Source organism: Globicephala melas, chromosome 4, assembly GCF_963455315.2.
Source record: "Globicephala melas chromosome 4, mGloMel1.2, whole genome shotgun sequence".
Taxonomy (NCBI): domain Eukaryota; kingdom Metazoa; phylum Chordata; class Mammalia; order Artiodactyla; family Delphinidae; genus Globicephala; species Globicephala melas.
This window is the reverse complement of record NC_083317.1, coordinates 108,682,524-108,708,111: the sequence shown is the minus strand read 5'-3', so window position 1 is coordinate 108,708,111 and position 25,588 is coordinate 108,682,524. Positions and strand designations below refer to the sequence as shown.

The 25,588-nt window shown below is 39.7% G+C and overlaps 1 protein-coding gene across 3 annotated transcripts in view; it reads right to left on the bottom strand.

The window, feature by feature from the left end:
* PLCH1 (phospholipase C eta 1) overlaps window positions 1-25,588 on the bottom strand; it is a 240,388-nt gene that overhangs the window by 10,794 nt on the left and 204,006 nt on the right. For all 3 annotated transcript variants that reach the window (XM_060298491.1, XM_070045495.1, XM_060298490.1), the window contains 6 exons: window positions 22,371-22,442; window positions 19,057-19,148; window positions 15,820-15,917; window positions 4,775-4,954; window positions 4,576-4,683; window positions 3,439-3,563 (listed from right to left, as the gene is read on the bottom strand). In XM_060298491.1, the coding sequence (XP_060154474.1) occupies window positions 3,439-3,563; window positions 4,576-4,683; window positions 4,775-4,954; window positions 15,820-15,917; window positions 19,057-19,148; window positions 22,371-22,442 (675 nt within the window). The remainder of the gene's footprint in view (window positions 1-3,438; window positions 3,564-4,575; window positions 4,684-4,774; window positions 4,955-15,819; window positions 15,918-19,056; window positions 19,149-22,370; window positions 22,443-25,588) is intronic.

Here is a 25,588-nt window from a genome sequence, read left to right as displayed (position 1 = left end):
CCTCCCCCATATCCCCTGCCCTCTGGGAGAGGGATCCCCCTTTGTTTGTCATCTGTAAGCTCTCCTTTGTAGTGCCAGTACTGGATAAGTAGCAAAGAAGGAATAAAATCCTAAGGAACCCAGAAAGGAGAGAATTATGAAGTCTGGGAAAACATATTTTTAGGAGCTTGGAGACTAAGGAGAATACAGTTTTGGAGGGAGCTTCATGGAATATGAGCTAGAGGTATGATAGAAAAACATTTTGAGACAGTTAGGTGGATAGACACGCTTTTTGTTCACTAAATAAATCACAGCTAAAGTTTACTAGTTTTCCATTAATTCTTTGATGCTAAAAGTTTTTCCTTAGAATAGAACACTGTGGTAAAACTGTACCATTGGGAGTCCTGGATTTGGGGACAGCTAATAAATATGACTAAGGAAAATAAAATTCCTTAATTTTAAGGAATTTAAGAGGATTAATTTAAGTCTAAATTAAGGAATTTAAGAAGCCACAGGCTTGAAGAACAACTTCTTGCTTCGACACTTGGTTCCTGTGCTGGACTTTGGCAAGTCGTGTAACTGTCTGTGCTTCAGTTTCCTCATCTGTAAACCTAAGATAACAGTGTACACTTCATCATGCTGTAATCCACGTGACATGCTGGGAGAATGGAACTTGATAGTGGTAGCAAGATTAGGGAGAGATTTGGGAGGTAGAATGTCCAAGAGATGCTAACTGAGTAGATGTGGAGAGCAAAGAAAAGGTGAAAATTAAAGATGACAATCAATTTTCTGATTAGGAGCAAGAAAAATTATTCTTTCATTCTCAGAGATATGAACAATGTGAGAGATCACAGGTTGAGAATTCAGGGGGACTAGAGGGGGGAGAAACTATATTTTCATTAGCCTCTGACTAAAGCACAAATAGTAGAGTATTAGTACTGTAATTTTGTGCCTGGCAGAAATCACAGATGTTTTCAAGTCACAGCATAGTTGCTGCAGAAATCTCCGTGTATCACCCATACTTATCACAATTTCAAAATTCTAATAGTTATTCAACCCCCTTCTAGAACCTGCTATTTATTGCATACATATTTGTATGTCACAGTTTGTTTTTAATATACTGATAAGTGAATTTCAATATGATTTGTCCTGTGTACCTTTATCTATTTTATTTTACGCAAACACATTATTCTGAGAAGGGGTCCAAAGGCCTCATCAGATGCCAATGGGTTCTATGGCTCAAAAAAGAGTTAAAATCTCCTGACAGAGAACCTCATAAACCACAATAAGGAGGTTGGATTTTATTTTAATTATAAAAGAAGATAATCCTCATACATTTAAATGATTACTCTAACCCCAAAGACTATGTATTACAAAGATAAAGAAATACCGATGCAGTGAAAAACACCTGGAAGAAAGCTCCTTATCCAAGTAACATTATCAATCCTGGGATAAACTGACATAATATGGCCCCGGATATGATACACTGAGAAGGATACACATTGCCCATGTAGTATTCCTGCCAAATATGTTTAGTCTGATTCTAATCATGAACAATCAGGTAATCCCAACCGAAGGACACTCTGGACACAGCTGGCTTGGACATTTTTAAAAATATCAATATAATGAAAACAAAAGCTGGAGAACTGTTTTATATTTTAAAAGACCAAAGAGAAATGACAACTATAAGCTATGTGTGACTCTTAATTGGATTCTGAATCTAAAAAGAAAAAAAGAAGATGTAAGAACAATTTGGGGACAATGGGGGAAAATTGAATATAGATTTTATATTAGGTAACATTCTTGTACCAACAAACTATTGGGTATAAGATAGGCTCAAGGATGTATTGTACAACGTGGGAAATACAGCCAATATTTTGTAATAACTGTAAATGGAAAGTAACCTGTAAAAATTGTATAAAATTTTTTTAAATAAAATTTTAAAAAATGAATAAAGTTCTGATGGTCTAAAAAAATAAAATAAAATAGAAAACAATATATTATTGTACCAATATTAAATGTCATGGGTGTAACGACTGTATTGTGGCTATACAGGAGGGGTCATGATGTTAACTTACTCTCAAATGACTCTCCAAAGAAAAGAAAATGCATATATATACACACATATATATAATTAAATTTTGTTATATTTGCTTTATTTCTCCCTTTCATGTGGATAAGTATATATGTATGTGTATATGTATATTTATGCACACATTTACACATGAAAGGAAGATAAAGCAAAAGTAACAAAATTTAATGAGTTAATTGGTGAATCTAGGTGCTGGAGATCCTGTGTTCATTTTATTCTTATTGCAACTTTCCTGAGGTTTGAAATATTTCAAAATAAAAAGTTTGGGGGAAAATATAGGAAGTGAGTCTTCCTTTTTGCAGACAATAAAGAAAAATGGAAAGAAGAGGAAGTAAGGATAAACTTTCTGATACTACCAAAATAACTATTCTTGCTGCTGAGAGAACAGAACTGGAAGCAGGGAGGCCAGTGAGCTGGGAGGCTACTGCAGCAGAACTGCCAAGAGATGATGGTGGCTTGGATTAGGCTGAAGGCAATGCAGATGAAAGACATGGTCCCATCTGAAGCTCCTACTTTCTGAGAAGGAGGACATGGCGCCATCTACTGGAGAAAGTGATGAGAATAAATGTTTGAGGAGAGACGAGGTTGAAAATAGCCACTGTGGAGAATAGGATAGAGGACTGATCAGGTGGAGTTGGGATGGCAGTGCAGCACTACGTGTGGGTCAGTGGAGATTTGAGACAGAGTTGATGGTGGGACCACTGCAGAGCTGCATGGTTTCACCATCGACATTCAAGATCCAGAAAGGATAGTTTAACAGGTGGGAGTGGCAAAGAGCCTGAAGTGATGGACCACTCCTGAGAGGAGGGACATGAACAGAGGAGGGGCTGACAGGTAGGGAGAAAATGGAGGCCAAGGAGGCCAAGAGCAGGTGGAATGGGAATAACGGAATGAAAGCTCTGGAAAGAGCGGAGGCTGTGGTCACAGAGGGAGACATTTTAAAATCACGCAACAGAAATGCATCAAGGCAAGAGCCAGTCTGTGGCCAGGGAGCAGGTGGCTGATGTGCAGCAGAGATGAGGGTCACAGTGGATGAGAAAGGCGGATGGAAGGTTAAGATGCTCTCCTAGGCAATGTGTCTATTAATAACAAAACTGCTCCTTGCATCTCAGTTTAGCATTGCCCGTGTCAGTCTCGAATCATGAATTGAACTGTATTGCACTCGTGCCTCCAAAATAGATGATGCACTGCACTCCAGAAAGAATTGCGTGTGCTTTGCCAATAAGTCAGTTAATATCTATGAGCTGAGGTCAGTGCTCATTTACACACACACACACACACACACACAGCCCTTAAGACATTTCAGATGAAATGTAAACACAATAAAATAAATCACATAATTAACCACTTGGTCGTATACAGCTTACCTCGCCTCGGTCTCCAAACATGGAATCTGGAGGTTTGGGGAGTTGTTGTCCACTAATTACTTTCAGGATGAACTGCTTCTTAGGGTTGGCAGGAAGTGGATCACCAGAGAAAGGGTTGAAAGTACCTAAGCCAGGTAAAGCTGAGGTTAAAAATCTAGGTTTGGTAGCATGGAAACCTAGATACCCACATACCCCCACATACCTTAAGCTTGTAGAACAAAGAAACAATAAATGCTGGATTACTATAGTGTTTCTTAAAACAAAGAAATTATCACCTAACTATCAGCGTGGCTTTTGCCTGAAGGCAATGCCAGCTGGCATTTCCATAGCTGTGTTTTTTTGTTAGAATCTATGCTCCCAAAGGCCAGAAGAATGGACCAATTTAAAACAAGCGTCTGCGATGCAATTATCAACCAAGGCAGGGGGTAAGAGGAACATTTTATTTGAATGTCCATAGTATAGAGAAGGGGAGCAGCTGTCAGATTCACATAATTTTCTATCCTAAACTATTGCAGGTATAGAGTGAATATAATAAACAGAAAGAAGACCTGAAATTAAGTAAACAGCATAGCAAGAAAACACGCAAAGCACAAAATTCTGAAGACACATCTGTCAACAGTTTTGTACCTGAACTGTTAAAAATCCAACTTGGAAAATTTAAAAAGAATTTTGATAAGCAGAACCAAAAGGAAGTGTTTTTGATATAACATTGCATTACCTTTTGTTGTTGTTGTTGTTAGCACTGTTTTGTAATTGGAATAAACTGACTAAAAGGGCTTGATAAAATGGTTTCAGGTGTTATTACAATTTTGCCAGCAGGTCTCAGACCCATACTCCCTTAGAGAGTTTCTGAAAGCATTCAGTTTACAAATAATGCCTAGTGAATATAACGCTGGACCACCGGATTTCAGGTGACAATCCATGCTATTATCCATGTCCCTGTTTAAGTGCATAACATCACAAGGAACATTGTAAACATCATGCTACCCAAATATTAAACAGTTGTGACAAGAGTTCTTTATTTACATTTCAATACCGAATTTACCTCTTTTTTAAAAATCATGTTGCAAAACAGAGGCATCACACTTTCCACAGAGCTCCTTCAATAGAGGCTATGACTATGAAATTAACACACACCTTTGCACATCTGCTGGGGTTTGAGGACATAGCCGCAATTGCCATTTGTCTTGAATTTGGCTCGATTTAACTGCATCATTCGCCCTTCAGACTGGTAGTTCAATGCCACTGTGCAAGTTCAAAGTTTAAGAGAATTAGGCAAGACAGCAGCATAGAGTCAAGACACACGGAGAACCGCTCCTCCCCGAGGCATACACACCTAGCTGGCAACCTGCGTTCCAGTAGGGCAGAGGGTTGAAATTACTGGAATCGATGCGGTAGGCAGAGGGATAAATCCTCGTGAGCTGCTTCTGATTATAAGTCATGAACTGCTCAGATTTCTGCTGAACCACCTGATGTGCTCTTGTTTCACTGAAAGATAACACATTTCCTGTGGTTCCTACAAGTTTTTAACAAAGAAAACAGAAATGTGAGAACTGCTGCAAAGAAAACACCACTCATAAAAGATCTTATAATGCTGTCCGTTTACACCCATAATAAAAGGCAGAGCAAAAGAGTGAATTCAACCAGAGCAGGCACAGCTCCTAAGTAAGAAAGGTCTAATAAAGTTCCACTCTCGGGACTCTTTTGCCATTTCAGATCAGAGCTGTGCATCTTGCTCAGATAACTGCCTGTTTCTGGATCCCATATTCTCCCAAGAATTCAATCATCTCACTACTTCATGTCTATCTGACTAGTATGAAGAGGACAGAGAGGAAAATTATTTTCTAGGTGCATGATTCAAGCAGAATAGCTTTGCCAGAGATCAAGACACCTATGGATAAATAAAACTATCTTTGTAACTCATTCCTGATAAAAGGGAGACATTCGTTGAAGGCATTCATCTAAAAAGCATACATATGAAACACATTAAGTGACAGCTTTCAGAGTCGAAGAAAATAAAGGGAAAAGACCAATTCCAAAGCAGGAAAATTGGGTTTTAAAGTTACTTTGAATAGAATTATGAAACCAGTCAAAACCTATTTGGGAGAAAGGAATCATAATGGAAAAAGAATTCAAAAGAACATCATAAAGAAATAAAAGTTTCAGAAACAAGAACAGCCATCCCCCTAGCCAGATTTATAAATAATGGAAAAGTAAAGGGAGGTAAAAAACAGGAAGCCTATCATCAGAAAGGGTTAATCCAGGACCGACGAAGCTACAAGTTAGGGGGTCATGATGGAGTAAACCTCCAATTATTTAATATCTTACCCTTTTCTCCCAGTACTACCTTTTGTACCACATCTAAAATGCTCCCACTACTCCCACTCCTTCACCAAACATCCATACCCCACCCCCCAAATGACCACCCCATGTCATCTGGTACCTGTTGGAATAGACCAGCCTAGATAAAGATCCAAATGTGCCCAGAGTCTCATTCTCATTCCAAGGTGTGCTCTGAACCCAGACTGAGGGACATGGCCCATGAAACAAAGGAGGTGAATTATAATCTTACTGAGCCTGAATGGTATCCAGACTCTGCACGTTTATTCATGCACACAGTCTCCCAGGGCCCTTGCTGTCCTTAGGATTGTACAGCCTTAGTTATTAAACACTGGCCAAATGACTAGCAACTACACTCTACAACATGGAACAGTCATAAACACAAGTGGAAGGCAAAGAAATTAGAGAATTACAGTGCTTAATCTGATGATTTCCCTCAAATAGACTCTTTCCTTATCACATATATCAATATCTTACTGACATAACTTAGCATAGTTTACATATCTCAAGCATACTAAAAATGACCATATTTGTAGATTTTGATGAGGAATACTTTGAACAGGGTAAGAGAAAATATAGTCTTTTTGACAAACCACATTCAGGTAGAGTAGCACTAAAATTAGTACCACTATTTTCTCTGTCTCTCTACATAAATTATGCACACCACATTATCAATAAGATGACCTTGCTAATTAGGTACATGTCAATTAGTATATTAATAGAGTTGAGCTGCTTTGCATTAGGATGAGCCATGCATTCATTATCTATTGCTTATTTTGTGGCTAACACATACACACACAAAAGACAAAAACAGATAAAGTTCAAGAACTAAACAGTCCTCAATATTATTTTCCATTAAGCTAATAGGATGATGATTATCTAAGGCATGTAGTAGAAATATTTCTATGAACCAAATATACCTTTAACTCCATTAAAATACTTCCTGAGTTTATTTTCTAGCTGTGGGCAGATATTATAAGAATGTGATGTTTAGGTACCACCTCACACTGGTCAGACAGTCATCTCAAAAAGTCTACAAATAATAAACGCTGGAGAGGGTATGGAGAAAAGGAAACCCTCCTACAAGGTTGGTGGGAATGTAAATTGGTGCAGCCACTATGGAGAACAGTATGGAGGTTCCTTAAAAAACTAAAAATAGAACTACTATATGATCCTGCAATCCCACTCCTGGGCACATATCCAGAAAAGATGAAAGCTCTAATTCGAAAAGATACACACCCCCCAACGTTCACTGCAGCACTATTTACAATAGCCAAAACATGGAAGCAACCTAAATGCCCATTAGAGGGATGGATAAAGAAGATGTGATACATATATACAATGGAATATTACTCAACCATAAAAAAGAATGAAATAATGCCATTTGCAGCAACATGGATGGACCTGGAGATTATCATACTAGCTAAGTCAGACAGAGAAAGACAAATATCATATGCTATCACTTACATATGGGATCTAAAATATGACACAAATGAACTTATTTACAAAACAGAAATAGACTCACAGACATAGAAAACAAGCCTATGGTTACAAAAGAGGAAAGGGGAGGGATAAATTAGGAGTTTGGGATTAATATATACACACTACTATATATAAAATAAAGAACAAGGTCCTACTGTGTAGCACAGGGAACTAAATTCAATACCTTGTAATAACTTATAATGGAAAAGAATCTGGAAAAAAAAAAAGAATGTGATGTTCACTTGCTGAGAATCCTATAGGGTCTCATGTTCTCACATGTGAAATTAATTTTTTTTAATAACTGTCACCATCTAAAGAAAGAATCAACACCAAAGGGAAGAAAATCTGCAGATAGAAAAAGATACACTTGTGGAATGGGGGGGGGAATAAAGATCTGAGGAAAGAATACTGGAGGTTGTAAGGACATAAGACTCAGCACAGGCAGTCAACAAAAACAAAGATTGAGAGGGGGAAGATGGCGGAAGAGTAAGACGCGGAGATCACCCTCCTCCCCACAGATACATCAGAAATACATCTACACGTGGAACAACTACTACAGAACACCTACTGAAGGCTGGCAGAAGACCTCAGACCTCCCAAAAGGCAAGAAACTCCCCACGTACCTGGGTAGGGCAAAAGAAAAAAAAGAATAAACAGAGACAAAAGGATAGGGACGGGACCTGCACCAGTGGGAGGGAGCTGTGAAGGAGGAAAGGTTTTCACACAGCAGAAGCCCCTTCGCGGGCGGAGACTGTGGGTGGCAGAGTGGGGAAGCTTCACAGCCACGGAGGAGAGCACAGCAACAGGGGTGCGGAGGGCAAAGCGGTAAGATTCCCGCACAGAGGATCAGAGCCGACCAGCACTCACCAGCCCGAGAGGCTTGTCTGCTCACCCGCCAGAGCAGGCAGGGCTGGGAGCTGAGGCTCGGGCTTCGGGCTGTCGGAGCGCGCAGGGAGAGGACTGGGGTTGGTGGCGTGAACACAGCCTGAAGGGGTTAGGGCACCACGGCTAGCCGGGAATGAGTCCGGGAAAAAGTCTGGAGCTGCCGAAGAGGCAACAGACTTTTTCTTCCCTCTTTGTTATCTGGTGCGCGAGGAGAGGGGTTTAAGAGCGCTGCTTAAAGGAGCTCCAGAGATGGGCGCGAGCCGTGGCTAAAAGCGCGGACCCCAGAGACAGGCAGGAGACGCTAAGGCTGCTGCTACCGCCACCAAGAAGCCTGTGCGCGAGCACAGGTCACTCTCCACACCTCCCTTCCGGGGAGCCTGTGCAGCCCGCCACTGCCAGGGTCCCAGGATCCGGGAACAACTTCCCCTGGAGAACGCACGCACGGCGCGCCTCAGGCTGGTGCAACGTCACACTGTCCTCTGCCGCTGCAAGCCCGCCCCGCACTCCGTGCCCCTCCCGCCCGCCCGGCCTGAGTGAGCCGGAGCCTCCGAATCAGCGGCTCCTTTAACCCCGTCCTGTCTGAACGAAGAAGAGACGCCTTCCGGGGACCCACACGCAGAGGCGGGGCCAAATCCAAAACTGAAACCCGGGAGCTGTGCGAACAAAGAAGAGAAAGGGAAATCTCTCCCAGCAGCCTCAGGAGCAGCGGATTAAATCTTCACAATCAACTTGATGTACCCTGCATCTGTGGAATACCTGAATAGACAACGAATCATCCCAAATTGAGGAGGTGGACTTTGAGAGCAAGATTGATTATTTTTTTCCCCTTTTCCTCTTTTTGTGAGTGTGTATGTGTATGCTTCTGTGTGAGATTTTGTCTGTATAGCTTTGCTTTCATCATTTGTCCTAGGGATGCATCCGTCCGTTTTTTTGTTTGTTTTAATACTTAAACAAATTGTTTTTCCTAAATTATTTTTTATTTTAATAACTTTATTTTATTTTACCTTACTTTATTTTATTTTCTTTTATCCTCTTTCTTTCTTTCTACTTTTTCTCACTTTTATTCTGAGCTGTGTGGATGAAAGTCTCTGGGTGCTGCTGCCAGGAGTCAATGCTGTGCCTCTGACATGGGAGAGCCAACTTCAGGACACTGGTCAACAAGAGACCTCCCAGCTCCACGTAATATCAAACAGTGAAAATCTCCCAGAGATCTCAATCTCAACACCAACACCCAGCTGCACTCAACGACCAGCAAGCTACAGTGCTAGACACCCTATGCCAAACAACTAGCAAGACAGGAATACAACCCCAGCCATTAGCAGAGAGGCTGCCTAAAATCATAATGAGTCCACAGACACCCCAAAACACACCACCAGACATGGACCTGCCCACCAGAAACACAAGATCCAGCCTCATCCACCAGAACACAGGCACTAGTCCCCTCCGCCAGGAAGCCTACACAACCCACTGAACCAACTTTAGCCACAGGGGACAGACACCAAAAATAACGGAAACTATAAACCTGCAGCCTGCAAAAAGAAGACCCCAAACACAGTAAGATAAGCAAAATGAGAAGACAGAAAAACACACAGCAGATGAAGGAGCAAGATAAAAACCCACCAGACCTAACAAATGAAGAGGAAATAGGCAGTCTACCTGAAAAAGAATTCAGAATAATGATAGTAAAGATGATCCAAAATCTTGGAAATAGAATAGAGAAAATGCAAAAAACATTTAACAAGGACCTAGAAGAACTAAAGATGAAACAAGCAACAATGAACAACACAATAAATGAAATAAAAAATACTCTAGATGGGATCAATAGCAGAAAAACTGATGTAGAAGAACGGATAAGTGACCTGGAAGATAAAATAGTGGAAATAACTACTGCAGAGCAAAATAAAGAGAAAAGAATGAAAAGAACTGAGGACAGTCTCAGACACCGCTGGGACAACATTAAATGCACCAACATTCGAATTAGAGGGGTTCCAGAAGAAGAAGAGAAAAAGAAAGGGACTGAGAAAATATTTCAAGAGATTATAGTTGAAAACTTCCCTAATATGGGAAAGGAAAAAGTTAATCAAGTCCAGGAAGCACAGAGAATCCCATACAGGATAAATCCAAGGAGAAACACGCCAAAACATATTAATCAAACTGTCAAAAATTAAATACAAAGAAAACATATTAAAAGCAGCAAGGGAAAAACAACAAATAACACACAAGGGAATCCCCATGAGGTTAACAGCTGATTTTTCAGCAAAAACTCTGCAAGCCAGAAGGGACTGGCAGGACATATTTAAAGTGATGAAGGAGAAAAACGTACAACCAAGACTACTCTACCCAGCAAGGATCTCATTCAGATTTGATGGAGAAATTAAAACCTTTAAAGACAAGCAAAAGCTGAGAGAGTTCAGCACCACCAAACCAGCTTTACAACAAATGCTAAAGGATATTCTCTAGGCAAGAAACACAAGAGAAGGAAAAGACCTACAATAACAAACGAAAAACAATTAAGAAAATGGGAATAGGAACATACATATCAATAATTACCTTAAATGTAAATGGATTAAATGCTCCCACCAAAAGACACAGACTGGCTGAATGGATACAAAAACAAGACCCATATATATGCTGTCTACAAGAGACTCACTTCAGACCTAGAGACACATACAAACTGAAAGTGAGGGGATGGAAAAAGATATTCCATGCAAATGGAAACCAAAAGAAAGCTGGAGTAGCAATTCTCATATCAGACAAAGTAGACTTTAAAATGACTATTAGAAGAGACAAAGAAGGACACTACATAATGATCAAGGGATCGATCCAAGAAGAAGATATAACAATTGTAAATATTTATGCACCCAACATAGGACACCTCAATACATAAGGCAAATGCTAACAGCCATAAAAGGAGAAATCGACAGTAACGCATTCATAGTAGGGGACTTTAACACCCCACTTTCACCAATGGACAGCTCATCCAAAATGAAAATAAATAAGGAAACAAAAGCTTTAAATGATACATTAAACAAGATGGACTTAATTGATATTTATAGGACATTCCCTCCAAAAACAACAGAATACACCTTTTTCTCAAGTGCTCATGGAATATTCTCCAGGATAGATCATATCTTGGGTCACAAATCAAGCCTTGGTAAATTTAAGAGAACTGAAATTGTATCAAGTATCTTTTTCTTTTCCGAGCACAACGCTATGAGACTACATATCAATTACAGGAAAAGATCTGTAAAAAATACAAACACATGGAGTCTAAAAAATACATGACTTAATAACAAAGTGATCACTGAAGAAATCAAAGAGGAAACCAAAAAATACCTAGAAACAAATGACAATGTAGACACGACGACCCAAAACCTATGGGATGCAGCAAAAGCAGTTCTAAGAGGGAAGTTTATAGCAATACAATCCTACCTTAAGAAACAGGAAACATCTCGAATAAACAACCTAAACTTGCACCTAAAGCAATTAGAGAAAGAAGAACAAAAAAAACCCAAAGTTAGCAGAAGGAAAGACATCATAAAGATCAGATCAGAAATAAATGAAAAAGAAATGAAGGAAATTATAACAAAGATAAATAAAACTAAAAGGTGGTTCTTTAAGAAGATAAACAAAATAGATACACTGTTAGGCAGACTCATCAAGAAAAAAAGGGAGAAGACTCAAATCAATAGAATTAGAAATGAAAAAGTCACATATTAATCAAACTGTCAACATACACTGCAGAAATACAAAAGATCATGAGAGATTACTACAAGCAACTCTATGCCAATAAAATGGACAAACTCTTAGGAATGCACAACTTGCCAAGACTGAATCAGGAAGAAATAGAAAATATAAACAGACCAATCACAAGCACTGAAATTGAGACTGTGATTAAAAATCTTCCAACAAACAAAAGCCCAGGACCAGATGGCTTCACAGGCGAATTCTATCAAACATTTAGAGAAGAGCTAACACCTATCCTTCTCAAACTCTTCTAATATATAGCAGAGGGAGGAACACTCCCAAACTCATTCTACGAGGCCACCATCACCCTGATACCAAAACCAGACAAGGATGTCACAAAGAAAGAAAACTACAGGCCAATATCACTGATGAACAGAGAGGCAAAAATCCTCAACAAATACTAGCAAACAGAATCCAACAGCACATTAAAAGGATCATACACCATCATCAAGTGGGGTTTATTCCAGGAATGCAAGGATTCTTCAATATACGCAAATCAATCAATGTGATAAACCATATTAACAAATTGAAGGAGAAAAACCATATGATCGTCTCAATAGATGCAGAGAAAGCTTTCGACAAAATTCAACACCCATTTACGATACAAACCCTCCAGAAAGTAAACATAGAGGGAACTTTCCTCAACATAATAAAGGCCATATATGACAAACCCACAGCCAACATCATCCTCAATGGTGAAAAACTGAAAGTATTTCCACTACGATCAGGAGCAAGACAAGGTGGCCCACTCTTACCACTCTTATTCAACATAGTTTTGGAGTTTTAGCCACAGCAGTCAGAGAAGAAAAGGAAATAAAAGGAATCCAAATCAGAAAAGAAGAAGTAAAGCTGTCACTGTTTGCAGATGACATGATACTATACATAGAGAATCCTAAAGATGCTACCAGAAAACTACTAGAGCTAGTCAATGAATTTGGTAAAGTAGCAGGATACAAAATTAATGCACAGAAATCTCTGGCATTCCTATACACTAATGATGAAAAATCTCAAAGTGAAATTAAGAAAACACTCCCATTTACCATTGCAACAAAAAGAATAAAATATCTAGGAATAAACCTACCTAAGGAGACAAAAGACCTGTATGCAGAAAATTATAAGACACTGATGAAAGAAATTAAAGATGATACAAACAGATGGAGAGATATACCATGTTCTTGGATTGGAAGAATCAATATTGTGAAAATGACTCTACTACCCAAAGCAATCTACAGATTCAATGCAATCCCTATCAAACTACCACTGGCAGTTTTCACAGAACTAGAACAAAAAATTTCACAATTTGTATGGAAACACAAAAGACCCCGAATAGCCAAAGCAATCTTGAGAACGAAAAACGGAGCTGGAGGAATCAGGCTCCCTGACTTCAGACTATACTACAAAGCTACAGTAATCAAGACAGTATGGTACTGGCACAAAAACAGAAAGATAGATCAATGGAACAGGATAGAAAGTCCAGAGATAAACCCACACACATATGACCACCTTATCTTTGGTAAAGGAGGCAGGAATGTACAGTGGATAAAGGACAGCCTCTTCAATAAGTGGTGCTGGGAAAACTGGACAGGTACACGTAAAAGTATGAGATTTGATCACTCCCTAACACCATACACAAAAATAGGCTAAAAATGGATTCAAGACCTAAATGTAAGGCCAGAAACCATCAAACTCTTAGAGGAAAACACAGGCAGAACACTCTATGACATAAATCACAGCAAGATCCTTTTTGACCCAACTCCTAGAGAAATGGAAATAAAAACAAAAATATACAAATGGGACCTAATGAAACTTCAAAGCTTTTGCACAGCAAAGGAAACCATAAACAAGACCAAAAGACAACCCTCAGAATGGGAGAAAATATTTGCAAATGAAGCAACTGACAAAGGATTAATCTCCAAAATTTACAAGCAGCTCATACAGCTCAACAACAAAAAAACAAACAACCCAATCCAAAAATGGGCAGAAGACCTAAATAGACATTTCTCCAAAGAAGATATACAGACTGCCAACAAACACATGAAAGAATGCTCAACATCATTAATCATTAGAGAAATGCAAATCAAAACTACAGTGAGATATCATCTCACACTGGTCAGAATGGCCATCATCAAAAAATCTAGACACAATAAATGCTGGAGAGAGTGTGTAGAAAAGGGAACACTCTTGCACTGCTGGTTGGAATGTGAATTGGTACAGCCACTATGGAGAACAGTATGGAGCTTCCTTAAAAAACTACAAATAGGGCTTCCCTGGTGGCACAGTGGTTGAGAGTCCACCTGCCGATGCAGGGGACACGGGTTCATGCCCCGGTCCGGGAAGATCCCACATGCTGCGGAGCGGCTAGGCCCGTGAGCCATGGCTGCTGGGCCTGTGCGTCTGGAGCCTGTGCTCTGCAACAGGAGAGGCCACAACAGTGAGAGGCCCGTGTACCGCAAAAAAAAACAAAACAAAACAAAAAAACTACAAATAGAACTACCATATGACCCAGCAATCCCACTACTGGGCATATACCCTGAGAAAACCAAAATTCAAAAAGAGTCATGTACCAAAATGTTCATTGCAGCTCTATTTACAATAGCCCGGTGATGGAAACAACCTAAGTGCCCATCATCGGATGAATGGATAAAGAAGATGTGGCACATATATACAATGGAATATTACTCAGCCATAAAAAGAAACGAAATTGAGCTATTTGTAGTGAGGTGGATGAGCCTAGAGTCTGTCATACAGAGTGAAGTAAGTCAGAAAGAGAAAGACAAATACTGTATGCTAACACATATATATGGAATTTAAGAAAAACAAAATGTCATGAAGAACCTAGGGGTAAGACAGGAATAAAGACACAGACCTACTAGAGAATGGACTTGAGGATATGGGGAGGGGGAAGGGTGAGCTCTGACAAAGTGAGAGAGTGCCATGGACATATGTAAAATAGATAGCTAGGGGGAAGCAGCCGCATAGCACAGGGAGATCAGCTCGGTGCTTTGTGACCACCTAGAGGGCTGGGATAGGGAGGGTGGGAGGGAGAGAGACACAAGAGGGAAGAGATATGGGATCATATGTATAACTGATTCACTTTGTTATAAAGCAGAAACTAACACACCATTGTAAAGCAATTATACTCCAATAAAGATTAAAAAAAAAAAAAGCAAAAAAACCAGACTCAACACAATGTTGTTTTCCCTTCACTGAGACATGAGAAAATGGGAGATTCTGACGTACATTTCTCTTCCACTAAAATTACAATTAGATTGAAAACCCATATGACCGCAGTTTATTTTCATAAGCACCCATTAACTGAACAAAATACAAGTGAGAAAGGAAGAGGATAAAGAGAAAGAGCAGCTAGCAGGAAACTCAGGGTAAGAACAGTTGTAACTAGAATTTCTCAACTCCACATATGGCAACTGATGGGTAAGAAACTGTGAAAGAGTCAATGCTTCTGAAATTTCTGCTCTTGTTGTTAAAATTGCAATCTGTGGATTAAATTATTTTCATCAAGGTCAAAATTTTCAATGAGAAAATACAGGGCGTTTCAAGATGTTATATTTGTCAATTAATTTCCTCTTTCTTCTAGTCATTCACACTTGGAACAGCCATCTGTGATCTGGCCATCAAACTAAGTCAAGTCTCCATAGTTTGAAGACTGGGAAGACCTTGCTCTGATACATTTGTGTTTTTAATAATAATAAAGTCTTCCTCTGACCTCTAGCCAATTAGGCAAAGTAATCAAAAGAGCCCTCCCTGTGAGCTAAGCATTGTACCAGCCATCAGTTTCCTGACACTCAAGCTGGATTCTCCACAGTTCCAGAAATGTGTGCTGATGATCTGATTAACAAAAGTTTAATTAACAATTGACAAAGAAAGGTCAGGAGTGTGTATCCAGAAGAAAAAACCCTCAGGCCTTACCATCATCCACAATGTCCTGGGCTGCCACGGAGTTTGTGTACACAACCAAATCAGAGAGCTCTCGACAGAGCTTCATGGTTTTCCTTCGGCGGCCCAACCTGTAAAATACACACCAGGACTCATGACATTTTAGAGCTGGAAGAGGTTTGGGCTTCTGGTTACTCCACCTTCCCTACCTGCTCCTGATGGAGCCAGGATTAGAAACCAAGTGTGATTTTTAGTTCAGCATTCTCTCCACCACAACACCATACTCTTGTGGCTTTTTTCACCGCTCAGCCAGACTTTATTCACAGTCTCTTCTCCTGAATTTGTGAGTTCTATTGTGAAGGGCTTGATTCCCACCATTACCCAACTGTGGAGTAAACCAGAATTTAGCAGGGAATCACTCTGCTTTGTCAGAAGGAGAACCTGGACTAAAAAGCAGTAGGGATACTGTACTGTCAGTCACAAGAATCCTATACCTAAAGATAAATACACCAAACTTTCCATAGTCATTATCTTCTAGAGGTATAAGTACAGTGAATTTTGATTTCTTCTTTATGCTTTTTCTATATTCTTCAACTTCTTAAGACAAATATCCATTACTTACTCTCTCTGTACATCTATATCTTCTGTATCCCATAAACCACTCCTAGGATCTGCTGTACAACTTTACAAATTCTGCCACTTACTCTTTGCCACAGTAAAATTCTCCATAGATTATCACATTCTCCTCACAGACACACTTTTCTCCTCTAGGAAAACATATAATCATTAAAAACTTCAATCCCCACCAAAGGAGATACACAAATGGCCAATAAGAACATGAAAAGAAGCTCAACATTAGTCATTTAGGAAATGCAAACCAAACTACAGTGAGATACCACTGCATATCTACTAGGTTGGCTATAACCAAAAAGGCAGGCAATAATGAGTGTTGGCAAGGATAAGGAGAAACTGGAATGCTCATATATTGCTGGGGAATTTTCAATGGTACAACTGCTTTGCCAACATAGTTTGGCAGTTCCTCAAAAAATTAAACAGTTACCATGTGACTCAGGAATTCCACTTTTAAGTATATACCCAAGAGAAATAAAAACCTATGTCCACATAAAAACTTAGAAATGAATGTTCATAACAGTATTATTCATAATAGCCAGAAAGTGAAAACAACCTAAATATCCTATAGCTAATTAATAGATAAATGAAATGCAATATATTCATACAATGGAATATTATTCAACAATAAAAAGGAATGAAGTACTGATACATTCTACAACATGGATGAATCTTGGAAATATTATACTAAGTGAAAGGAGCCAGACAAAAAAGGCCAAATATTGTAGGATTCCATTTATATGTAATGTCCAGAAAAGGCAAATCTATAGAGACAAAAAGTTGGTACCAGAGACCGGGGGAGAGAGAGATGGAAAGCCGCTGCTAATGGTAGAGTTTCTTTTTGGTGTGATGAAAATGTTCTGGACTTAGATAGTGATGATATAGATTTATTCACTCAGTGAATATTTATTGAGCACCTATTGGAGATAAAATAGTGAACAAATCAGACAAAAATTCTTACTGTAATGATACTTATATACATTCAACAAAAGAATTAAGGCCAAAATGTGTCAACAACTCATTTTGCCAAGAAAGAAGACAGGCACATAGACAGGTATAAAAACCAATGGGGGCTTCCCTGGTGGCGCAGTGGTTGAGAGTCCGCCTGCCGATGCAGGGGACACGGGTTCGTGCCCCGGTCTGGGAAGATCCCATATGCCGCGGAGCGGCTGCGCCCGTGAGCCATGGCCACTGAGCCTGCGCATCCGGAACCTGTGCTCCGCAACGGGAGAGGCCACAACAGTGAGAGGCCCGCATACCGCAAAAACAAACAAACAAACAAACAAAAAAACAATGGGAAGAAGAATCCATGTTCCTCCTCCACCACGTAATTAGGAAATTCTCTAGCCATCGGTAAAAATCTGGTTTTGTGAAAGCAAATGATTATAAATCAATGTGAGAGAGGTAATGCCTAGAAATGACAAGTAAAACTCCCAGGACACTCCATAACACAGACGACTTCTGTATAAAGTTAGCCCTTTTAATCCTTATCTTAAAATTGAATTAGTTTACTGAAGTCCCGAAAGGACACCGTCATCAATGCTTGAGCCTCGATAGCTATTACGGGCAAATCTCTAATTGACTCAAGAGCAGCATGCAACATGATTTCACGTGACAGCTTCCCTGGCTATATGATTCAGAGCCAAGCCTTTCTCAAACTTATATTTGAGAAAATTCACAGCAGAGGTCTCCTGGAAGGTAATTCTATTTCTCTTATATCCTTTACTGTAACTACATATTGAATTTTCTGTACTCTAAGGGTAGGAACCATACACATCTCCTTTGCCCTCACTAATTAGTTACTATTTTATGTATGGACATTCTGTTGGAGTGAAGCTCAAATATAAAATTTAAGTGAACACTAAATGTGATTTATTCCTATAGGACCTCTGTGCCTCCAATTTCGTTTAGTTTCAGTCTTATGATAAAGTCACAGAGCGGTGTGTGTGTACATGTGCACGTGTTTGTATATTTATCTGTCTATGAAGGATATAATTTACTTTCCTTTGCGAGACTTACTGTATACATAATTTGCCAGAAAATCCTTTATCAAATCATGTGTCACAATTTGGGTTCTACAGTTTTGGCCATTTTACTCATTCCAAATTCTACTGGCAATAATAAAGACAACAGCAGCTAATATTTTTGAGCACTTAGTTAATTGGAGTAGGGCTCATCAAGCCAAATAGTTTAATTCCTTTAATCCTTACAATGACCCTAAGAAATAGATACAAATGAGGAGCCTAACTTGCCCCCATCTTAAAGTTGGAGGAACAAGAGTTTGAAGTCTGGCTGATTTCAGATCCCTGACTCTTCACATGTTCTCATAATCTATCTTCTCCTTCAGTCTCCTGTGAGAGCCCCTCTGTACTAGTTCATGTGGTCCCTCTCTCTTCTCTGAAGATATCTTTTACCTGACAACTGCTACAGCCAGCATTTATTAAGAGCTCACTGTGTGCCAGGCAGCACAAGTGCCCTACATGTATTATAATCTCACATCCTGTTGATCTTCACATGTCCCACTGCAGAGCTCTCTACCTTGCAATCTGATTTCCTAGACATGTACAACTAAAACAGCCAAGCTGATGTGGATGGAGGGGCCCCAGGAGCCTGAGCAGGAAACATGGAGAGCTTTCTTACCTGTACAGCTGGCCGGTCTCCTTGCCAGGGTTCTGCTGTGCGTCCTCCTCTTCATCAGCACTACAAGATTTGGACCGTGATTTTGTGGTTTTCTGCCGGAAGAATCAGAGTTCACTTAACACAAACTCAGCACATCAGGTACATCTACAACATACAGAGGAATGAGCTTTAAAATAGACACACACACACACACACAAGGACAATTACTTGGAAAAAAAACAACTGACCAAATATTGCAGCTTGCCTCACCATCAATAATAAGCATGTCTGTGGCCAAAATTATCTTAAAATATCAAGGCAAAACGGAGGGTTTCATGCTCTAACATTGACTTCTAAGCTACATAAAATGTAGGTCTTAGACTATTAGTCATGCATTGAAGGTCTCTGTGAGGGGTAGGGTTAAAGTTGTAATATCTATTTAAACGATTATAAGGGATAAAGGGTCCTTTTATATAGGAAGCTCACTATTCCCTTTGACTTACTTATAAAAGGCAGATTTGATAAAAAAGACAAGTAGTAATTTTTAAATGAATAACTACCACTCCTGCTTTTGTTCAGTATGCATTCAAAAACCCATCTAAATCAAACTGTTCATTTGAGACTTTGACCCATCTTAATTTCTAGAGCAGAATGAAAATTGTTACCTACAGGAGTCAGGCTGAAAGACTGTAGGACTAACCTGGTGTCTTTGGACAGATTAGCTGTTAGACATAAAACCTCTTAGGAATGATACACTTTCAGCCCCACCACATTGGAGATAACCCCAATATTTGGCAACACACACGTCAACGATACAAATGATGGGGAGGGGCCCTAGTAACTGCAGAAAAACTTGCCACCAAAATTACAGCTTCTACAAACAAAGGTAAGACCTTTAGACAGAGTACCCTGGACATTTTGGGAACATGGCTTAGAAAAGGAAAGGGACTCCATCCCCACATTACCATGGGACCAAATCAACTTCTAGATTTTCTCATTCTCAACAAATAAAAAAATTCAAACTACCCTGTTGGCATAAACACATTCAACTCTACTGCACTGACGGCAAGGCGCCAATTTAGTCTAGAACATTTTTACATCTTATTTATGCCTTGAGAACTTCAGTGCACATGGCGTGGACCCAGGCATCTGATGATCTCATGTTCCAGATTGGCCTCTCACCAAGCTGATAAATTGGCTAATCTCTCAAGCTTTCTATTGTGCTTTTTTAAAGGGTAGGACAAAAACATCTGTCCTAAAGGATTATTATTTTTGTGATGATTAAATGAGATGACATGGAAAGTCATTCTGTAAACCACATAATATTAACTTTCAATTTAAAATACTATTAATACTTATTTAAATAACCTGTAAATAGTCTTGTAAACATTCACTCTTATGACTTGAGACATAATAAATTCTAATGCTATACTAGCAAAGGTACTCCCTAAAAGCTTTACTTTGGAAAATAATTTTAATTTAAATGAGTGGTTGTAATCAAGAAAAGAAATATTCTCCAATTCTGCATATAGTTAGTAATTTGAGGTGTTACAATAATAAATCTGTCTTTCCCAGGTTCATTTTAAAATATAAAATGCAGAAAGTAGAAATAAGTAATGAATCGCCAATGATAGATATTTGGAGAAATGATGATATATTTTCTTTACATACAGTTTTGATACATCTTATCATACTTAACATATGACATAATCAGTTTTTCATCTTATTTTTTTATTTAATGTTTTGCATGTTGAGCTCGTCAGAGTGATCATCTTTCTTTCTTTCTTTCTTTCTTTTTTTTTTTGCGGTACGCGGGCCTCTCACTGTTGTGGCCTCTCCCGCTGTGGAGCACAGGCTCCGGACGCACAGGCTCAGCGGCCATGGCTCACAGGCCCAGCCGCTCCGCGGCATGTGGGATCTTCCCGGACCGGGGCACGAACCCGCGTCCCCTGCATTGGCAGGCGGACTCTCAACCACTGTGCCACCAGGGAAGCCCAGAGTGATCATCTTTTAATGGCTGCATAATTGTCCATTGTGTGAATGAATCATGATTTACTCAAGCAGTCTTTATGGGAGAACATTTTGGTTGTTTTCAGTTTATTATGGCTATTTTGTCCAACCTTTCAATAAATTATCCTATTGATGGGGCAGGAAATTCCAGATACAACATTCATTAAAGTACAAGAAATGGCCTTGGAGAAACCTCATGCATAAAGTTCATCACCCAATAATTGACTTGTTTAACATGTTTTACCTTTTTATTGAAGGTAAAGCATACACTTAGAAAAGCACAGGAATCGTAAGTGCACAGCATGATGGCTTTCCACAAAGTGAAACCACCCAAGTGAGGAAATGGAATATTATCTGCCCCAAAGCCTTCAGGTTCTCCCGTTCGGTCATCACCTTCTCCCCAAAGGTAACTACTATCTTGACTTTTATCCCATAGATTTTTTTTTGCCTGTTTTTGAGCTTCATATAAATGGACTCAAACTGTATGTACTCTCTTGGGTCTGGCTTCTTTTGCTCAATGTCATGTTTACAAAGATCACACTATTGCATGTAGTTGTAATTTTGTCATTCTCATTGCTGATAAATATTCCCTTATGTGAATACGCCACAATTTTTATCCTTTCTAATGCTGATGGACGTTTGAACTGTCTCCTGTTTGTAGTATTGCAACTAATGCCCCTGTAAATATCGTTGTTTGTCTCGTGACACACACCTAACAATGGAACTGATAAGACATGGTTCATAGAGTGGCTTTAGTTGGTACTGTGAAACAGTGTGTGGAAGTAGCTGCACAAAGGCAGGTTCCCATTAGCAGTTGATGAGAGCTCAAGTTGCCCAGCATCCTCACTAACACATGCTGTTGTCAATCTCTTTATGTTTGCTGTTGTGGTGGGTGTACACGGAATCTCATCATCATTTTAGTTTGCATTTCCCAGAGGACTGATAAGGGGGAGAACCTTTTCCATATTAGCCACTTGGATATCTTCTGTTGTGAAGTTCATTTAAGCCTTTTGCTTGTTTTTTAAAAATTAGTGTGCCTTCTTTATTGATTTATAGGAATTCTTTATATATTCAGGAAAGAAATCCTTTGTGGACTTGTACAGAATATTGAAAATATTCTTTCCCAGTATGTTATTTGCTCTTTGATACTTCTGATGAACAGGAGTTCTTAAATTATAAAATAGTTTAATTATCAACTTTTTCCTTTTCTGGGGTCCTCATTGAGAAATCTGCAGTTATTCCAAGGTCATGATGATAGTCTCCTATCACCCTCTAGACTCTTTAAATTACCTGAATTATGCACACTTATCTTCCTTAATTCGTACCTTATGTTTTCCGAAGTTGGTCATGAGGGATCGTCCATGTGTTTTCTTTCCACTTTCCTTCACATCTGGATGCTGAGTAAATAAAGCATAATATGACTACTTTTCTTCTTTGCTTTTGTTTTCTCCTTAGTTCTGGTGGAAGGGCATGGAGTCCCTCTCTCCTTCCATCTCTTGGTGGGCAGCCGGAAGGTCCTGCTCATTTCCTCCTGCTCTACCCTCCACTTCCCTGAAGGTGGCTGTGTCTGCCTTGAGAGAGGGGGGGGATGCTGCAGAGAGAGACCTGGGCACCATCAGGAGATGGCAGCTGCCAACAGCTCCCCAAAGCTGGGGTCAAGGACCTCTCAGTAATGCCCAGGTGTGCAGGCCTCTCTACTGCCTGTTCACAAGGCTCTCTAGAGCACAGGATGTATTCCTATCAATGCCCTGAGGGGGAATAAATCATCTTCAGTTAAAAGTAGATTTAATTTTGAAAAATGGCCACAAGTCATTAACAGCCAATTCAGTTGACTAAAAAAAACTAATCAGACTGATCACTTAATTACTATTTAGAATTTGGAAACATTAAAAACAAATAAAATCCAAGTATATCTATGAGGCAATAAGATTGTTTTTCTTTAAGTAAACTGCAGCAGAGCTTATCTGTTCATTAAAATCATTCCCTCTGTGGTAAGCACAGGAAAGATGTATTGTAGATTCTGAATTCCTCCTCATGTGAATTAATTTTCCAGGCTAGAGATCTCTTTACTCTAGGGGACAGGAAAAAAAAAAAAAAAGACCACTCTGCTAAAAGGGTTTAGACTCTTTTTCCAATTGTCATCCCTAAAAATATGTATTAGGTGATTCACTGCTAATTACATGATGTAAGAGGAGACCAAGAGGCCCCGCCCTCCCGGGACTTTCAGCTGAACAGAGATTATCTCATAAATGGAATAAATGTAGGTGAGCAAAACCACCCGAAATCAAAAGGTCAGGAAGAGCATCTACATATATCCATAGAAACTAATCAAAGATACAATGCAGGATGGGGAGGGGGAACTGTGAGAACTCGGTTGGGGAAAAGGCAGTTCAGAAAATAGTGGAGGAGGGTGGGTGGCAGGTTTACAGGGTAATTTTAGTTGCCTGGTTTATATACATTGACTGCCTTTGAAGATCAATTAAAGCTGATCATTAACTATTCAAAAACCCTAGAATTAAGAAAGTAGTAAGATATGGTAATAGAAGTAACACTGCTCTTCAAGTTAGGAGACCCAGTTCTGCCACCATGTAGCCTCAGGTCCCCCATCTCTTTTTTTTTTTTTTTTTTAAGGTGATTTAAAAGATCATTTTTAACCTATTAGAAAAGTTTTACAGAACTAGGCTTATTCAGTCTGAAGAACAGAGAATTGAAACGGTGTTTTAAGGTGAATGAGAGTCTCTCTGATGGATTTAAGTCTAAGCAGGAAATTATATACATCAATACATTGATGGGAAACAGAAGCTGAACACATAAGAAATACCCTGGGACTCAGAATCAGATGGAAAGAGAGGGATTAATAGGTGAAGCAAAACATAGGAGATTCCAGCACACACTCTGTGCTAAAGACTTGCTCCTCTGGGGTAAACACCCACCTCTTGACCTCAGTCCTCTTATCTGTGACATGGGGGAGGAATGGACCAATTAACCTCTGAGTTCCTCTCCAGTTCTAGTAGCTCATCTATTAGTAGGGAGACCATGTCATCTATTGTCCAAAACAGGACTCTTAAGAGTGAAATGGGGACTTCCCTGGTGGCTCAGTGGTTAAGAATCCGCCTGCCAATGCAGGGGACACGTGTTCGAGCCCTGGTCCGGGAAGATCCCACATGCCATGGAGCAACTAAGCCCATGCACCACAACTACTGAGCCTGTACTCTAGAGCCCGTGAGCCACAACTACTGAACCCGTGTGCCACAACTACTGAAGCCCGAGCGCCTAGAGCCCGCGCTCCACAACAAGAGAAGTCACCGCAATGAGAAGCCTGCACACTGCAATGAAGAGTAGCCCCCGCTCACCACAACTAGAGAAAGCCCGCTAGCAGCAACGAAGACCCAATGCAGCCAAAAATAAATAGATAAATAAATTTATTTTTTTAAAAAAGAGTGAAATCGGGCACCTTTAATAATTACGCTGGGACAATAGGTATAAAGCGAGGTTGCCCCAAGCAAGTTGAGGTATAAGGTCATCCATTTTAATAGGCACCTGCTATGCCCCAAGGATTATGCTAAGTGTATTACATATATTCTCACTTAATACATACAACCATCCCTGGAGATAAGTATAATTAAAATCCTAGTTTTGCAGATAAGAAAAACAGAAGTATAGTGAAGTTAGATAATATGCCCAAAGTTACGAAGCTAGTTGGTGATAAAACAGGGATTCTGTGTAGTTCTGTCTCCTCCCTGGCTTTCTCTCCCTCCCCCACTCTACACTCCTTCTTTATGTACCAGAGGAATACACACAGATATCTCTCCCCAACTTGACCTCTCCTTGAGCATCAGCACTGCATCTTTCATTGAATCCATGGATCAAACACTGTGCTAGGAACTCAACATGAATACAAGGGAGACAGCAAGCAAGAGAGATGTAGACTTTGTCCTCCCTGGGCTTGCACTCTTATGATGGAGACAAATGATCATAACACACTATAATAAGACTATGATGGGGAAAGTTCAGGGTACTGCCTGAGGGCACGGGAAGGCCATCTACCTAGACTTGAGGATCGAGGAGGACTTCTAAGGGGACATGTTACAAAAGCTGAAGCCAGAAGACAGGTAGACATTATCTACGTGAAGTGAGGAAGAGGAAGTGTGCAAGGAAAAAGCAAACACAAAGGCCAAATGCCAGGAACATGGCACTTTCCAGGAAACAAAGAAAGGCAGGGGTTGGGTTGTGTATTTGTACTGTACACACGCACATTAATGAACAAATCAGAGCTGGGGTCAGATGATGGAGAAAGGATCTTTTGGGCTATAGCTTTCAATTTGAGCTTTATCCTCCAAACTATGAAGAGCATTTGAATGGTTTAAAATAGGAGAATGATGTGATCAGATGCATGTTTCTGAAATATCGCTATGGTAGTGGTATAAATGAGAGACTGGAGGGAGCGGGACAGCAGGGAGAGGTGCAAAAGTTCATGTAAGGAATAATTAAGGCTACCCAGATGGCTGTAGCTGGGATGTAAACAAAGAAGTGAATTCAGAAC